Below are 13,041 nucleotides of genomic sequence, written 5' to 3' on the forward strand. Positions count from 1 at the left end.
GGTCATGATCCCAAAGAAAGGAGACCTAACCCAGCCGCAGAATTGGCGACCAATCACCTGTCTGCCAGCCATGTACAAGCTATTCACCTCCGTGATTGGTGAGTTGATGTGGATCCATATCCAGACCAATGACATTCTGGCCCATGAAAAAACTGGCTGTACTCGTAACCGAGGAGGCTGCACTGACCAGCTGCTGATCAATGCTATGATTACCCAGGATGCTAGGCGTCATCACCGCACCTTGGCAATGGCTTGGTTGGATTTTAGGAAAGCGTTCGACAGCCTATCGCAGGAGTGGCTAGTCGAAGTCACACGTCTGTACAAATTCCACCCCAAGATCACTTCACTCTTGTCTGTGCTCTCATCGCAGTGGCGTACCCGGCTGCGCTTGGGAGCTGACATGAGTGAGGCAATACCGATCCGGCGAGGCATTTTCCAAGGTGACTCGTTATCCCCTCTGCTCTTCTGTCTTGGATTGAATCCAATATCAGGTGAACTCAGCAGAAGTGGCTTTGGATATGCGTGCGGACTTCAGCGGACAACAACCGTATCCCACTTATGGTACATGGATGATGTGAAGCTGATGGCCGCAACCAGTAAGCAGCTTAACTCAATGATCAACATAGTATCGTGCGTTGGGAAATCCATTGGAATGGAGCTTTCTCCAGCAAAGTGTGCTAAGCTTGTGTGCCCACATGGTGCTGTTGATCCAGATCAGCCAGCAACTGTCACAGTAGATCAAGCCTCCAGCATTGCCTCCTTGGCGGACGGCTCCGTGTATGCCTACCTTGGCATAAGGGAGTGTTTTGGCATGGCGGAACAGTCTGTTAAGGTGGCCACCACCAAAGAGTTCAGGAGGCGATTGCGGCTGGTGACCCACACATCTCTCAACGCCTGCAACCTCTCTCGTGCTATTAACTCTTATGTCATCCCAGTGCTGTCGTATGGCTTGTGTATTGTGCCATGGACGAAGGATGCTATTGCAACCTTCAGGAATGTCCGAAGTGCGCTCCGCGCAGTGGGAGCACACCACCCACGATCTTCCACCATCCGCTTTCACCTGCCGAGATCTGAGGGCGGCCGAGGGATTGTATCGGTTGAGCGCCTGCTGGAGAGGAAATACATCTGCCTGTCTAGGTATCTCCAGGCGCACTCTGACCTGCCGCTGATTGCTGCGCTGCATGCTCATCATGAAAATCTTCCGCCTACAAAGTCGATCATCTCCCGGGCGGCCACGGCAATGGAGCACTTCAACATCCTGGACATCGGAGGTGCAACAACTGACGTTGTTAAGTCTGCTATCAGAACCTCCACCCAAGCTTCTCTGCGGCAGAAGCCCCTGCATGGTCGCTATTGGCAGAGGAGTGGCGGTGTATTGGACATGCCTCTCTCATTCAACTTCTTAAAGTCTCCAACATTGCGTCCATCCACTGAGTCATCCGTATTTGCTGCTCAGGATCAGGTGGTTAATACCAGGAACTACCAAAGATCGGTTATTGGCGACACTTCCGTGGTGGACGTGTGCCGTTTGTGTGGAGGTCCGGGGGAGACTGTTGACCATATTTTGGCATGCTGCCCCGTGTTGGCACGGACGGCATACATTACTCGCCATAATCGTCTTGCCGCTATAGTCCACCGGGCACTCTGTCATCGCTACAGACTGGTATCTCCTGCTCCCCCTGGCCACTTGCCACACTACGTCGAGGATAGTGAAGGCCGTAAGTTAATGTGGGAAATGCCAATCCCTACAGATAGGATGGTTGGAGCAAATCGGCCGGATCTTGTGTGGGACGATGGCAAGTCAGTCCAACTTATTGATGTCAGTGTGCCACTGGATCATAGAGTAACACTAAAACATGCTGAAAAGAGAGCGAAGTACTTGCCCCTCGCAGTGGAAATTGGGCAGATTTGGCAGCGAGAGGCAGTGTCCGTAGTGCCCATCATAGTTGGTGCTCTTGGTGGCCTGACGAAGGAAGCGGCTACCTCAATTAAGCAGCTATGTGGAGAAGAGCGGCACCTTCATGAACTGCAGCAGGCTGCTATCCTTGGCTCGATGGCCATTCTAAGATCTGTTTTGGGTGCAGCATAGGGCTCTTCGCTGTCCCTGGTGGGCTTTTTATGCTCTGTATGTTATTGTATTCGTTTTAGTTTGTAATTGAAACACTGTGGTATTTCTGTGGGTATTCGTATTTGATCTTTCTGTGGGTGCGCATTGGAGGTTGTGCCCAGTGATGAGCTTTGCCGGCCTGAATTTTTCGCCAACTTCTGATGCTCCCCTTTCTGCAATACCTGTTGCCATGATACCTCTGAGCTTTAATGCCTGTGATGGTACATGCGCCTTTCTCCCTTCCTCTCTCTCTACCTTACTTTTTTCCATATATTATTCCGTGCTGCTTACCTTTGCCTATGATAAGTCCGGTGAGTTAGTGTAATACCTCCAATTTTTATTTTTATTTTCAATTTGGAGTGGAATAAAGACTCATAATAATACACAAAGGCACACAATGAAAACCTTGGCAAATTTATTCCGTTGTGACTCCGAGTTTCATGGCTGAACCAATCATCAGACAACGATTGATTGGTTCAGCCATGAAACTCGGAGTCACAACGGAATAAATTTGCCAAGGTTTTCATTGTGTGCCTTTGTGTACGCCGCTCTGTCTGAATCAGGCATTGAGCACTCTTGCAGAACCAAAGCATATTGCCTCTGTGACTCATAATAATAATAATAGGTAAACAGTTTCCTCTGAGACAAAAATGCGATAATACTCATAAAAAGGACACACTTCAGGCTCATTACAAACAGTCATCTTGAAAGTTTTTGTCTTCACAAGTATACTTTCAAGCCTTCTCATCAGGTGAAATACAGGCAAGGGAAAAGGAACAGGAACAGTGGATTAAATACAGTAAGAAGGTGGTAAAACAGCGCAAAAAGAAAGAAAGAAAGAAAGAAGATAGCTAAAGTAAACAGCGAAAATTGCAATAATGACACAAAGGTGCAAATGCGAGAAAACTCAATAAGCGCGACATGTAGTGCGACAACAAGAGACAAGAGACAGCACGACAATCAGGATGCTCAAACAAATGACTAGCAATGGACGACTCATACTTATCAGAACTAAACATCAGAACAATCAGCATGTGCGGTGGACACATCCGATTTCACATGGCTAGTCGAGTGGACCCTAGCCGTTGCCTCTGTCTGTGCTTTAGTCGCTGCCATCGCCGCCGTTGCCGATCTTGTCATTCTTCTGGTTGATGCGGTTCCTGTCACTGCCACGCACGTAGGTGTCTTGTCCGGTTGTTTTTCTGGTGGTCTAGTTAATTGTGAGGTGACGTTGCTTGGTGTTGATGCCGCTGCGTTGGACCATCTTGTACCAGGATGATTCTTTGCTGGACGTCCCCTCCGTGGTCGAGTGGATCGTGCGTGTTGTGGAATAAGGTGTAGCGTGTCACACTTAGGCTGTTAGGTGGAATAAGGTGGAATAAGGTGTAGCGTGTCACACTTAGGCTGTTAGGTAGGTCGTCAAAACCTCGTTAGTTACATGTACATGTATGTCCAGTGGTTGTCTCTTGTTGTCGCACTACATGTCGCGCTTATTGAGTTTTCTCGCATTTGCACCTTTGTGTCATTATTGCAATTTTCGCTGTTTACTTTAGCTATCTTCTTTCTTTCTTTCTTTCTTTTTGCGCTGTTTTACCACCTTCTTACTGTATTTAATCCACTGTTCCTGTTCCTTTTCCCTTGCCTGTATTTCACCTGATGAGAAGGCTTGAAAGTATACTTGTGAAGACAAAAACTTTCAAGATGTTTGTAATGAGCCTGAAGTGTGTCCTTTTTATGAGTAATAATAATAATAATAATAATAATCAACGCAATAAATAGAGTAAGCTGCGCACTCAGTACAAACACCATAAGCAAAACTTGTTTTCATGTAAATATACACGGATCCACCAGCATGTGCCTCTTCACGTTATGCCTGTTGAGGCACGGTCGTCAAGGCCTAGACGAGGTCGTCCCCCAAAGATTGGTACTGCGACTGGAGGTGCACCCTCGCTGGGGACGGAACCAACTAGGGTGTCGTTGTCTTCTTCGTCGGCATCGGCTTGTTCGTCATTGCCTTCGTCTTTACCGTCTCTTCCTTCTATCCCGTCATCATCGTTGGTATCTGCGGTTTCGTCTTCTTTGACTTCCTTGGTACCGTCATCCGGTGTGTCCACCTCCGGTGGCAAAAAGCGTGGCCGGCCACCGAAGAAACCACCGGATGGTGTGTCTGCGGGACCAGTGACTCGCTCTAGGGCGAGGTTAGCAGAGTCTTTATCGTCTCCGTCGTTGTCGTCGTCGTCGTCGTCAGCGTCTTCCTCATCTCCCTCCTCCTCTTCATCAACATCAACAGCCATTGGAACGTCAAAGGGAGCATCATCGCAGCAGGCAGTGCCAGTAACGGACGTGCCTTTGGTACTGACATCTACATCGGCCTCGTCTGGATTGGCAGTAGCGGCAAGGAATGTCAGGTCGGTTTCATTGTCACGTAATTCCAAAGTATGTACTGGTTCTAGTAGCATTGTTAGGGTGTATGAATCTTCTATCGCCAACCATCTTGTTCAGAATAGTGATTGTCGTTCTAGTTATGCTGATGATTGCTTTTCTGTTTGGTCTCGTTCACGTAGTCAAAGGTATTTGCGTGTATTGGAGTCTATTTACATTTTTACCACCAAGCCGATTTTGTGTAGGCAGAAAAAGAATTTGTTTACGTTGAAATTGTTTGTGAATTTAGATCAGTAGTTCTCGTTTGTGGTTGCATGGTAACTTTCTAGTGGTGAATTTATCGCATCTGTTGTCACCTGATATCGTTGAATGGTGTAATGTTTCTTTCAGCTCTCATTTTATCGCGCTAGTTAGGGTCTAAATTATTACTTGCATTGTGCGTATATATATTGAGTTAAGAGCTTTTGTTGATTTGCCAGTAATCCTCTGATGAGATGGCGACGAAAACGTTTAGGAACAAGCTTCTTTATTTACATGAAAACAAGTTTTGCTTATGGTGTTTGTACTGAGTGCGCAGCTTACTCTATTTATTGCGTTGATTACATTTTTATCTCCACGGAAGCTGATCTACACGTTGTCCTTCAAACAAGATTGAGCCCAAACAAGAAGCTTAATAATAATAATAATAATAATAATAATAATAAAGGACCTGGCTTTCAGCCTTGTCCGCGACTCCGTCCTGATGGTTCGTGGGAGTCGCCGTGCATTCCGTGCACCTGGTCTGGCGGCGGATGTGGATGCTGTTTCTGTGGAGGCCCGCATTCCCGCCACTACGTGACGCTAAGTCCTCCTGGGGTTTGCCGCTCTCCGGTCCTCTTTCATCCCGTTCTCCCCTCTTTTTTGGGGATTCTTTGTACTTCGTCTTTCTTGTTTTTCTTGTTCCTTTGTTTTTTGTAGGACAGATTTTTGGTGTACTGATTTCGGTCGTTGTTGTGTCTGACTCTATTCCCAATATCTAATTCTGTGGTTGGTTTTCCAACTCATTGGGTTTTGTAGTTTCCATCATGAGTTTGATTCCATCGTGAGTTTGATTCCATCGTGAGTTTTGATTCTATTTGCTATTTTTCGTTCCATTTTTGAGCTCATATTTTATTTTCCTGATTTCTTCTCCAGTGTATGTTGTATTGCATTTAAATACATTGTGTTAATTTTTGCCCGTAAAAGAGGCTTGCACTTATTATTATTATTATTATTATTATTATTTCCCGTTTGTCTCTTTCCCTCAAACCAGTTACTATTTTTTTTTATTATAATAATAATAATAATATTAACTGATTTGAGGGAAAGAGACAAACGGGAAAAGTCTGAAGAAAAAATTGACTGTCACCACCAGGACTCGAACCAGGGACCCTCGCTTGTAGCCAGCGATGCTCTAACCACTGAGCTATGGTGTAGTCGTCATCCCAGCAGAGGCCGTTCAACATTTTCTTCAGACTTCGTTACTCACACTTCCTGTGAATCCACACAGGCGGGTGGGACGCAGCCCTCACTGTAACCCACACACTTCACGTACAAACTAGCACGCGGGGAGCCCCAAGTCATAAAATATTAACTGATTTGAGGGAAAGAGACAAACGGGAAAAGTCTGAAGAAAAAATTGACTGTCACCACCAGGACTCGAACCAGGGACCCTCGCTTGTAGCCAGCGATGCTCTAACCACTGAGCTATGGTGTAGTCGTCATCCCAGCAGAGATAATAATAATAATAATAATAATAATAATAATAATAATAATAATAATAATAATAATAATAATAATAATAATAATAATAATAATAATAAGCTCAAAGAATCGAATCCGGATCCCGTGCGTACACATATGCACCCTGCACCGACAAAGACATGACATGACTATTTTTGTTGCGATCAGGGAGTCGTAAAATACCGGTATTTTACCACTCCCTGGTTGTGATCCGATATCCGCAAACCGACATGTCGGCATGCAGCATAGCTAGCAAGTACATGTAGCATAGCGCTATGCCGGCATAACGTTTTGGAAGCCCCCTCTGCCCAAGCTCCCTCCGAGCTAGGCCCCGACGTCAGGGGTACGGCCCAAACGTGCAACAGAACATAATGTTCTACAGAGTGAGAATCAGTGTGAAAATAGGAAAGAGATAAAGAAAAGATGAAGGGGACCTTCACAGCACCTATGTAGCATGAAAATTCGAAAGCTTCGAGAGCAACCGACCGAAACAACTCATAAGAGTATGCCACAGCGAAAGCTCGGGAGCAGGCGAAGGGACAGCTTGTAAGTTGTTAGAGGTTGCGCGCCTTGCATTGTCAGTCTCATTGGCTTCGAGAACTTTATTCCGCATTTGTCTGTATCTATCTGCATCAACATTTTTAGCCCCTACTATGACTCTCCCTCTCAATCCTCATGCACCACCTTTTATACCCCATGCATCTACGCCGACTCAGTCTGGCATAAAAATAGCCACGCTCAATGCATGCAGCTTAAGATACAAACTGCCAGAGTTTGCAGAGATGGCCAGCCTCATCCGCTAGCGTCAGTACGACATTTTGGGTCTATCAGAGACATGGCTAGATCCCGAGATTACAGACGGAGAGCTCAGTATTGACGGGCAATCTGATTCGGAAAGACCGCACTCAACGCTTGGGTACGGCGGAGTCTGCTTCTACTACCATCAAGATCTCCCAGTTCGACCCTGCCCAGATCTGCATTCTGAATCTACAGAAACAGTCTGGGTAGAAATAAACGGAAAACCAGGTCGGCACCTGGTTGGTTGCGTGCACCGGCCACCGGGGGAGCCAGTGTCTTACTGGGCAGATTTGGAAGCAGATATTGTACGAGCAGCTGTGCAGTCTTCTTCCGTGACCCTAGGCCTAGTTAGAGACTTTAATGTAAATATGGACCCAGCCCATCAGGCACCCCAGCACAAACACCTCACCGACCTCTGTGCTGCGTTTGACCTCCAGAACATCGTCATGCAGCCGACCCGTGAAACTCCACAGTGCCCCGAAGGCACGATGATTGATCTCATATTGACCAACCCGGCGCTAGTGTCCCTAGCAACGATTGTGCCCACTGATATTAGTGACCACAGCGCTGTGGAAGCCTTTATTCAGCTTGCCGTTGACGTTCCACCCGCGTCATCCACGACGTCGCGGCTGACCAGGAATATACGTGGCGTTGACATAAACTCTTTTCTGCAAGATATCCTTGAGGCTTCTCTACATGATTTATCGGATCACAATGATGTAAATCGCATGTGGAAAGAGTGGCACACTAAGTTCCTGTACGTTTTGGACAAGCATGCCCCGCTGCACAACTCTAAGCCTTCCCGGAGGGCGATACCTTCCTGGTCTGACAGAGAGCTGCACCAGCTCGAACAGCGTAAACGGCGGCTGCACAGCCGTTGGCGGAAGGATAGGACAAACGGCACACTGTATGCAGAGTTCAAACAAGCACGTAGCACTGCTCGGAACGCGTATCGGCGCAAGCGAAACGAGTACTTCTCCCGTCAGTGCGAAGAAAATGTGGCCAACCCTAGGAAGTCTTGGGCCATTCTAAATGCAGTCACTGGGCGTTCACGTCGCCGCCAAGATCCTAGTTGTAGCATCAGTGAAGTGGCCGACACGTTCCACTCCATTGTCACCGATCCCAACCGTCCTGAACAACTCTGTACCCTGCACGGTCCCGCTGGACCCGTCTCCTTGACCGAACTTGATCCTGTGACTCCTGCTGACGTCCGACGTCTCCTTGAGAAGTTGGATGCGCGGAAAGCCACAGGTAGTGACGGCATACCGGGCTCTCTGCTACGGCAGTGTGCTGACTTGCTTGCATATTCTCTTGCTGTGCTGTTCTGCACCTCGCTGAGGACTGGAACCATTCCATCCGCATTTAAATTGGCGTCTGTCGTGCCACTGTACAAGGCCGGTGACCCATCAGTCCCCACCAACTATAGACCTGTATCCCTTCTGCCAATAGTGTCCAAGATGCTGGAGAGGGTAGTGCAACACCAGTTAGTTCGTCATTTGGACTTGACCAAGGCATTACCCGAAACACAATTTGCCTTCCGCAAGAAATGTTCCACGGAAGACGCCCTCTGTGTGCTGACTGATAATCTGCAGAAGGCGAGAGACAGTGGCAAGACCACAGGGCTGTGCCTACTAGACATATCGAAGGCTTTTTGATAAAGTGCACCACGACAAGTTAATTCAAGACCTCCTTGCGGTTGGAATATCTGGAAAAGCCCTTAGTTGGTTCGTCGACTACTTGTCCGGCCGCAAGCAGCAGATCCTCATCTCGCCTTCAACCAGCCCTGCTCTAGCTTGCACCTGCGGAGTGCCCCAAGGCTTTGTCCTCGGTCCTGTCCTCTTCAGTATATACACACGAGATGTACCTTTGGTTTCCTCGCCTGTGCCAAGTGTACAATTTGCAGATGACATAGCCCTGTACGACTCCCAGGCCTCAGCGGCGGAAGCGTCCAGAACCCTCACCACAGCGGCAACTGCTCTGGCCGGTTGGCTGAAGTCCCGAGGCCTCATCTTGAACGCCACCAAGAGCCAGGTTCTGACTATCTCTCCCCAGCAGCATGTAAAGGAAGTAACAGTCAAAAGCGGCGACTGTCTCCTCCCCTCAGCGTCTTCTGCGCGCTACCTCGGCGTTCACCTTGACAATCGCTTAGATCGGGACACCCATGTAAACTATGTGGTCACCAAGGTTGCCAAGAAAATTGGCGCCTTGTGGCGGGCACGGCGAAGCCTATCACGACGCTCTCGTCAGGTGTATGTGAAGGCGGTCATAATGCCCGACCTGCTGTTTTCAGCCGCAATGCGAGAGGGTCAACTGAAACGACTGCAAACCGCGCAAAACAGAGCCATCCGCTGTATCGATGGCAACCCGCCCCGGACAGCCATGCATGCAGCCGCTGCTCACTGCTCACTCCCTGTACCGTGTCAGCGAGCTCTACAGGCCGAACATATTGTTGTTGTTGTTGTTGTTGTAGAAGTTTATTTAACGTCGCACCACAAACAGGCGATTTCGCCTCCTTTGATACATGTGGACGATAGAAGGAATGAGAGAGAGGGGGGGGGACAGAAGTATGGAGAGAGGAAGGGTAGAAATAAATAAGCAATCAACCTCAGGGCTACACCAAAGCAAAAACGGAATGGGAACATACTATAATAGCTTCATGCATATATTGCAAAACACGTTTACTATTCTTCAGTATTGATCACCATCTGGCGGTGCATCCACGCCCGCACCAGCCCTGTGCTCGCCCAGCTTCTGACTCCGGCACAAGGCACCCCTACCCACCATCAGCAGTCAAATGGCCTACTAAGCCAGGCAAACCGTAGCCGCCGCGGTCAGCGGAGATTTTCTGTTGCTGGTGCTCTGCTGTGGAACGCTTTCCCTGGTGAGGTCCGCACAATTACCCGGCTACAGCATGCATGTGTACCATACGCCTGTAGGGAGTAGTTCGAGTTGCTGCTGATCGCTCTGCTCTCCCTCCCCGTGCACTTCAGTAATCCTCACGTAGTATCACAGATACATCGTATTCTCTCTCTCCCCCCGTTTACTCGCAGTTATTAGTATCCTATTCTCTTACTTTGTGCTTCCATAGCTTTTACTATCTTCTTCCATAGACACTTCTAGGCTAAGCCTTCGCCGTCATTTTAATGGGTCGTCATCCCGTTTGAATGTGCGAAGTGAAATAAAAACCAACCAACCAACCAACCATAAGCAATGCTGGGTTGCGGAGAAACATTGCGTACAACCATAAAGTGGCTAAGTACGGTATCTCGTGCTCACCACTTTGCAGTACAGTACGAACAGTACAACGCTGTGCAAGTCCATGATTATGAGTATCGTCATCGACGTGAATGAACATCCGCCAACGTTTGTTTGAAGTTTCATTTTTACATCGCAAACCAAACGGGCAACGTCCTTCACAGCTGAGACTTTCAGCTCGTGCTCATCTTGGTTGCGCTCACCTTCCCCTATGTTATTTCTATAACTTAGAACCTTCCAAGTTGGAAGGCTGTTGGAGTGCGCATCCAAGAAGTGCTAGAGCTGTTAGCCAGCTAGTTGTAGAACGTCAGTATCGTCGGTCAGTGTCGTGCAATGTTATCGCATGAGCTGATTGTTTAGTAACTAGTGGTGTTAGTGGACATTATAGCTGCCACCTGGCACCGCAGTCAACTGCCGGGGCACTTCCATAGTCCCATCTGCTTACGCTCGGTACTTAGGAATACTGGTTGACGAACATCTGTCTTTCTCAACCCAAGTGGATGCAGTATGTGCAAATGTCAATAGGAAGGTTGGAGCATTTGTCCACGCAAAGCAGAATATCAGCATTTTTGGCAAACGACTTTTCTATTTATCGATCATTCAGTCCACATTTGAGTTTGGCAGCACTGCATATATTCATTGCTTATCACAAGCCCTATATGACAAGCTTCTTACTGCCAGCCGCGTAGCATTAAAGAGAATATTTTCGTTGGATAGAATGACTCCCACCACTCTTCTATCAGTCATACTAACTTGTACGCCCTTGAGAAACGCCTCAACTTCAAAACCTATATATTTGTTTACCGCTGCCTGAATGGACTTGCTAGTCCTCTTCTGCGAGACCGCTTTACGTTGCGCGCCCATGGTGCTCGCACTGCAGCCACCACCCGTGGCCAAGTCTCTGCTGCTCTTGTTCTGCCCCCCGCTAACACCCGATATGGCTTTAGTGCAATTTCTTATTTGGGCGCTGCCAGGTGGAATACACTTCCACCGGCTTGCCGCATGTCTAGTTCACCAGCTGAATTTCGCTCATCCATCAAATTATACCTAGGGTTCCCTGTAAAAAGGCGCTGACGCCTGTTGGGAATTCCCTAGTAAAAGAAGAATAAATAAATAATAAATAATTATAGCGTGAAGTGTAGTTCCTTGGTCTTTTTTCTTTTCTATAAACTGATGCCGTCTTGCTATTTCTTTATTTATGAAAGTGCACATGCCTACATAGAATGGTAGAGAACAACAACAACAACAACAACAACAACAACAACAACAACAACAACAACAACAACAACAACAACAACAACAACAACAACAACAACAACAACAACAACAACAACAACAACAACAACAACAACAACAACAACAACAACAACAACAACAACAACAACAACAACAACAGCAAGAGAACATAGGGGACTACAAAGGGCGTGTAGGTGCTATGAAGTTGCGGCACTGAGGTGAAGTGCGCTCCCCCGACCAATGGTCTCGGGATCAAGGCGCACATCACGCAGCATGGGGGAGAGGGAGAGAAAAATGACTGCGTGTGAAAGAGTGAGAACCTGGGAGCCAGAGAATGATGGAGAGAGAGAGAGAGAGAGAGAGAGAGAGAGAGAGAGAGAGAGAGAGAGAGAGAGAGAGAGAGAGAGAGAGAGAGAGAGAGAGAGAGAGAGAGAGAGCGAGAGAGCGAGAGAGAGAGAGAGATGGGGGGGGGGGGGAATGGTATGGTCCGAACATCATCCGGCGGCAGGTTCCAGAGTGTAGATCCTGCGACAGCCGGCCGAGAAGCGAGCGAGTGGAGTATGGCTGACTCAGCAGACCACTGGACCTCTGATGACAGGTTCTCCTGCCAGCAGATCTGACGAACAGTCCAGACAACGTTGCTCTAGCTTTCCCGTGAAGGCACCTCCAGACAAATACTAGTATCTTGCGCTTGCTCGGTATGAATCAAGGCAAAGGTGGTGAGGTCTGGAGAGGTAGGGAGGGGGGATGGAGGGCCAGGGAGGGCGTTGGAAGGCCAGGGTTGGGCCGGGAGGGGGCGAGGGAGGGCCAAGGAGGGGGAGGGGGCGATAGAGGACAAAGGAGGGCGATGGAGGTAGGTAGGGCTTAGATCAGTTTCTCCCGTTGTAGTAACTGAGTAGCTTTCGATGGTTGTGTGAGAATTGCCTCCCTGACTGAGGTGAAGGTAGATTGACCCAGCGACTGTGTAGCTGCTCGAGTACTCTGTCTAGCAGGGCTACTTCGACTACCATGGAGATGTACAGCCAATGATCCTGGACTGTTCCGGGACAGTGAGCGCAGGCGGGGGGGGGGGGGGGGGGGGAGTGTTCCGTAGCAATCTGGAACATGCACAGTGCTGGCAACTGAAATCCGACCACTGAGCGGTGCGCTCACATCGCAAAGACTCAACACGGGATTGTAAGACTACGATTTTTTTAATTTTATACATGTAGAGGCCGCTAAAAATGTAAACGCATCGCTCAGGGGTCGGATTTCAGTTGCCAGCACTGTCTGTACTGTGGTACTTTGAATTACATTGTACCAATACTTGCTCAGACAGCTGCAGTGAAATGTGAGAGGCTGAGTGAGGACTGGTGGTCTCGTGGCAGGACGGAGTGCTGTGAAGCTTGCTTATGTTGAGCAACGGGCGGCGGTACGCTGTTGCGGACCGAATTGAAGCCTTGGAACTGAGCTTGGATAGGTAGCTGGAGCCGGTCCTGTACACAGTGTGTTCCATGCCGGTC

The 13,041-nt window shown here is 48.3% G+C and overlaps 1 protein-coding gene across 1 annotated transcript; it reads left to right on the plus strand.

The window, feature by feature from the left end:
* Positions 1–247: 247 nt before the first annotated feature.
* Positions 248–2,089, plus strand: LOC135829168 (uncharacterized). The gene has a single exon (XM_065341573.1). It carries the CDS (start codon positions 248–250, stop codon positions 2,087–2,089), a length of 1,842 nt encoding a protein of 613 aa, XP_065197645.1.
* Positions 2,090–13,041: the final 10,952 nt, after the last annotated feature.

This window comes from Sycon ciliatum, chromosome 13 (genome assembly GCF_964019385.1).
Source record: "Sycon ciliatum chromosome 13, ocSycCili1.1, whole genome shotgun sequence".
In the NCBI taxonomy this organism is placed as follows: domain Eukaryota; kingdom Metazoa; phylum Porifera; class Calcarea; order Leucosolenida; family Sycettidae; genus Sycon; species Sycon ciliatum.

Excerpts from the sequence above, each read along its gene's own strand:
- LOC135829168 (XM_065341573.1), top strand. The coding sequence starts at position 248 with ATGGCTTGGTTGGATTTTAGGAAAGCGTTCGACAGCCTATCGCAGGAG.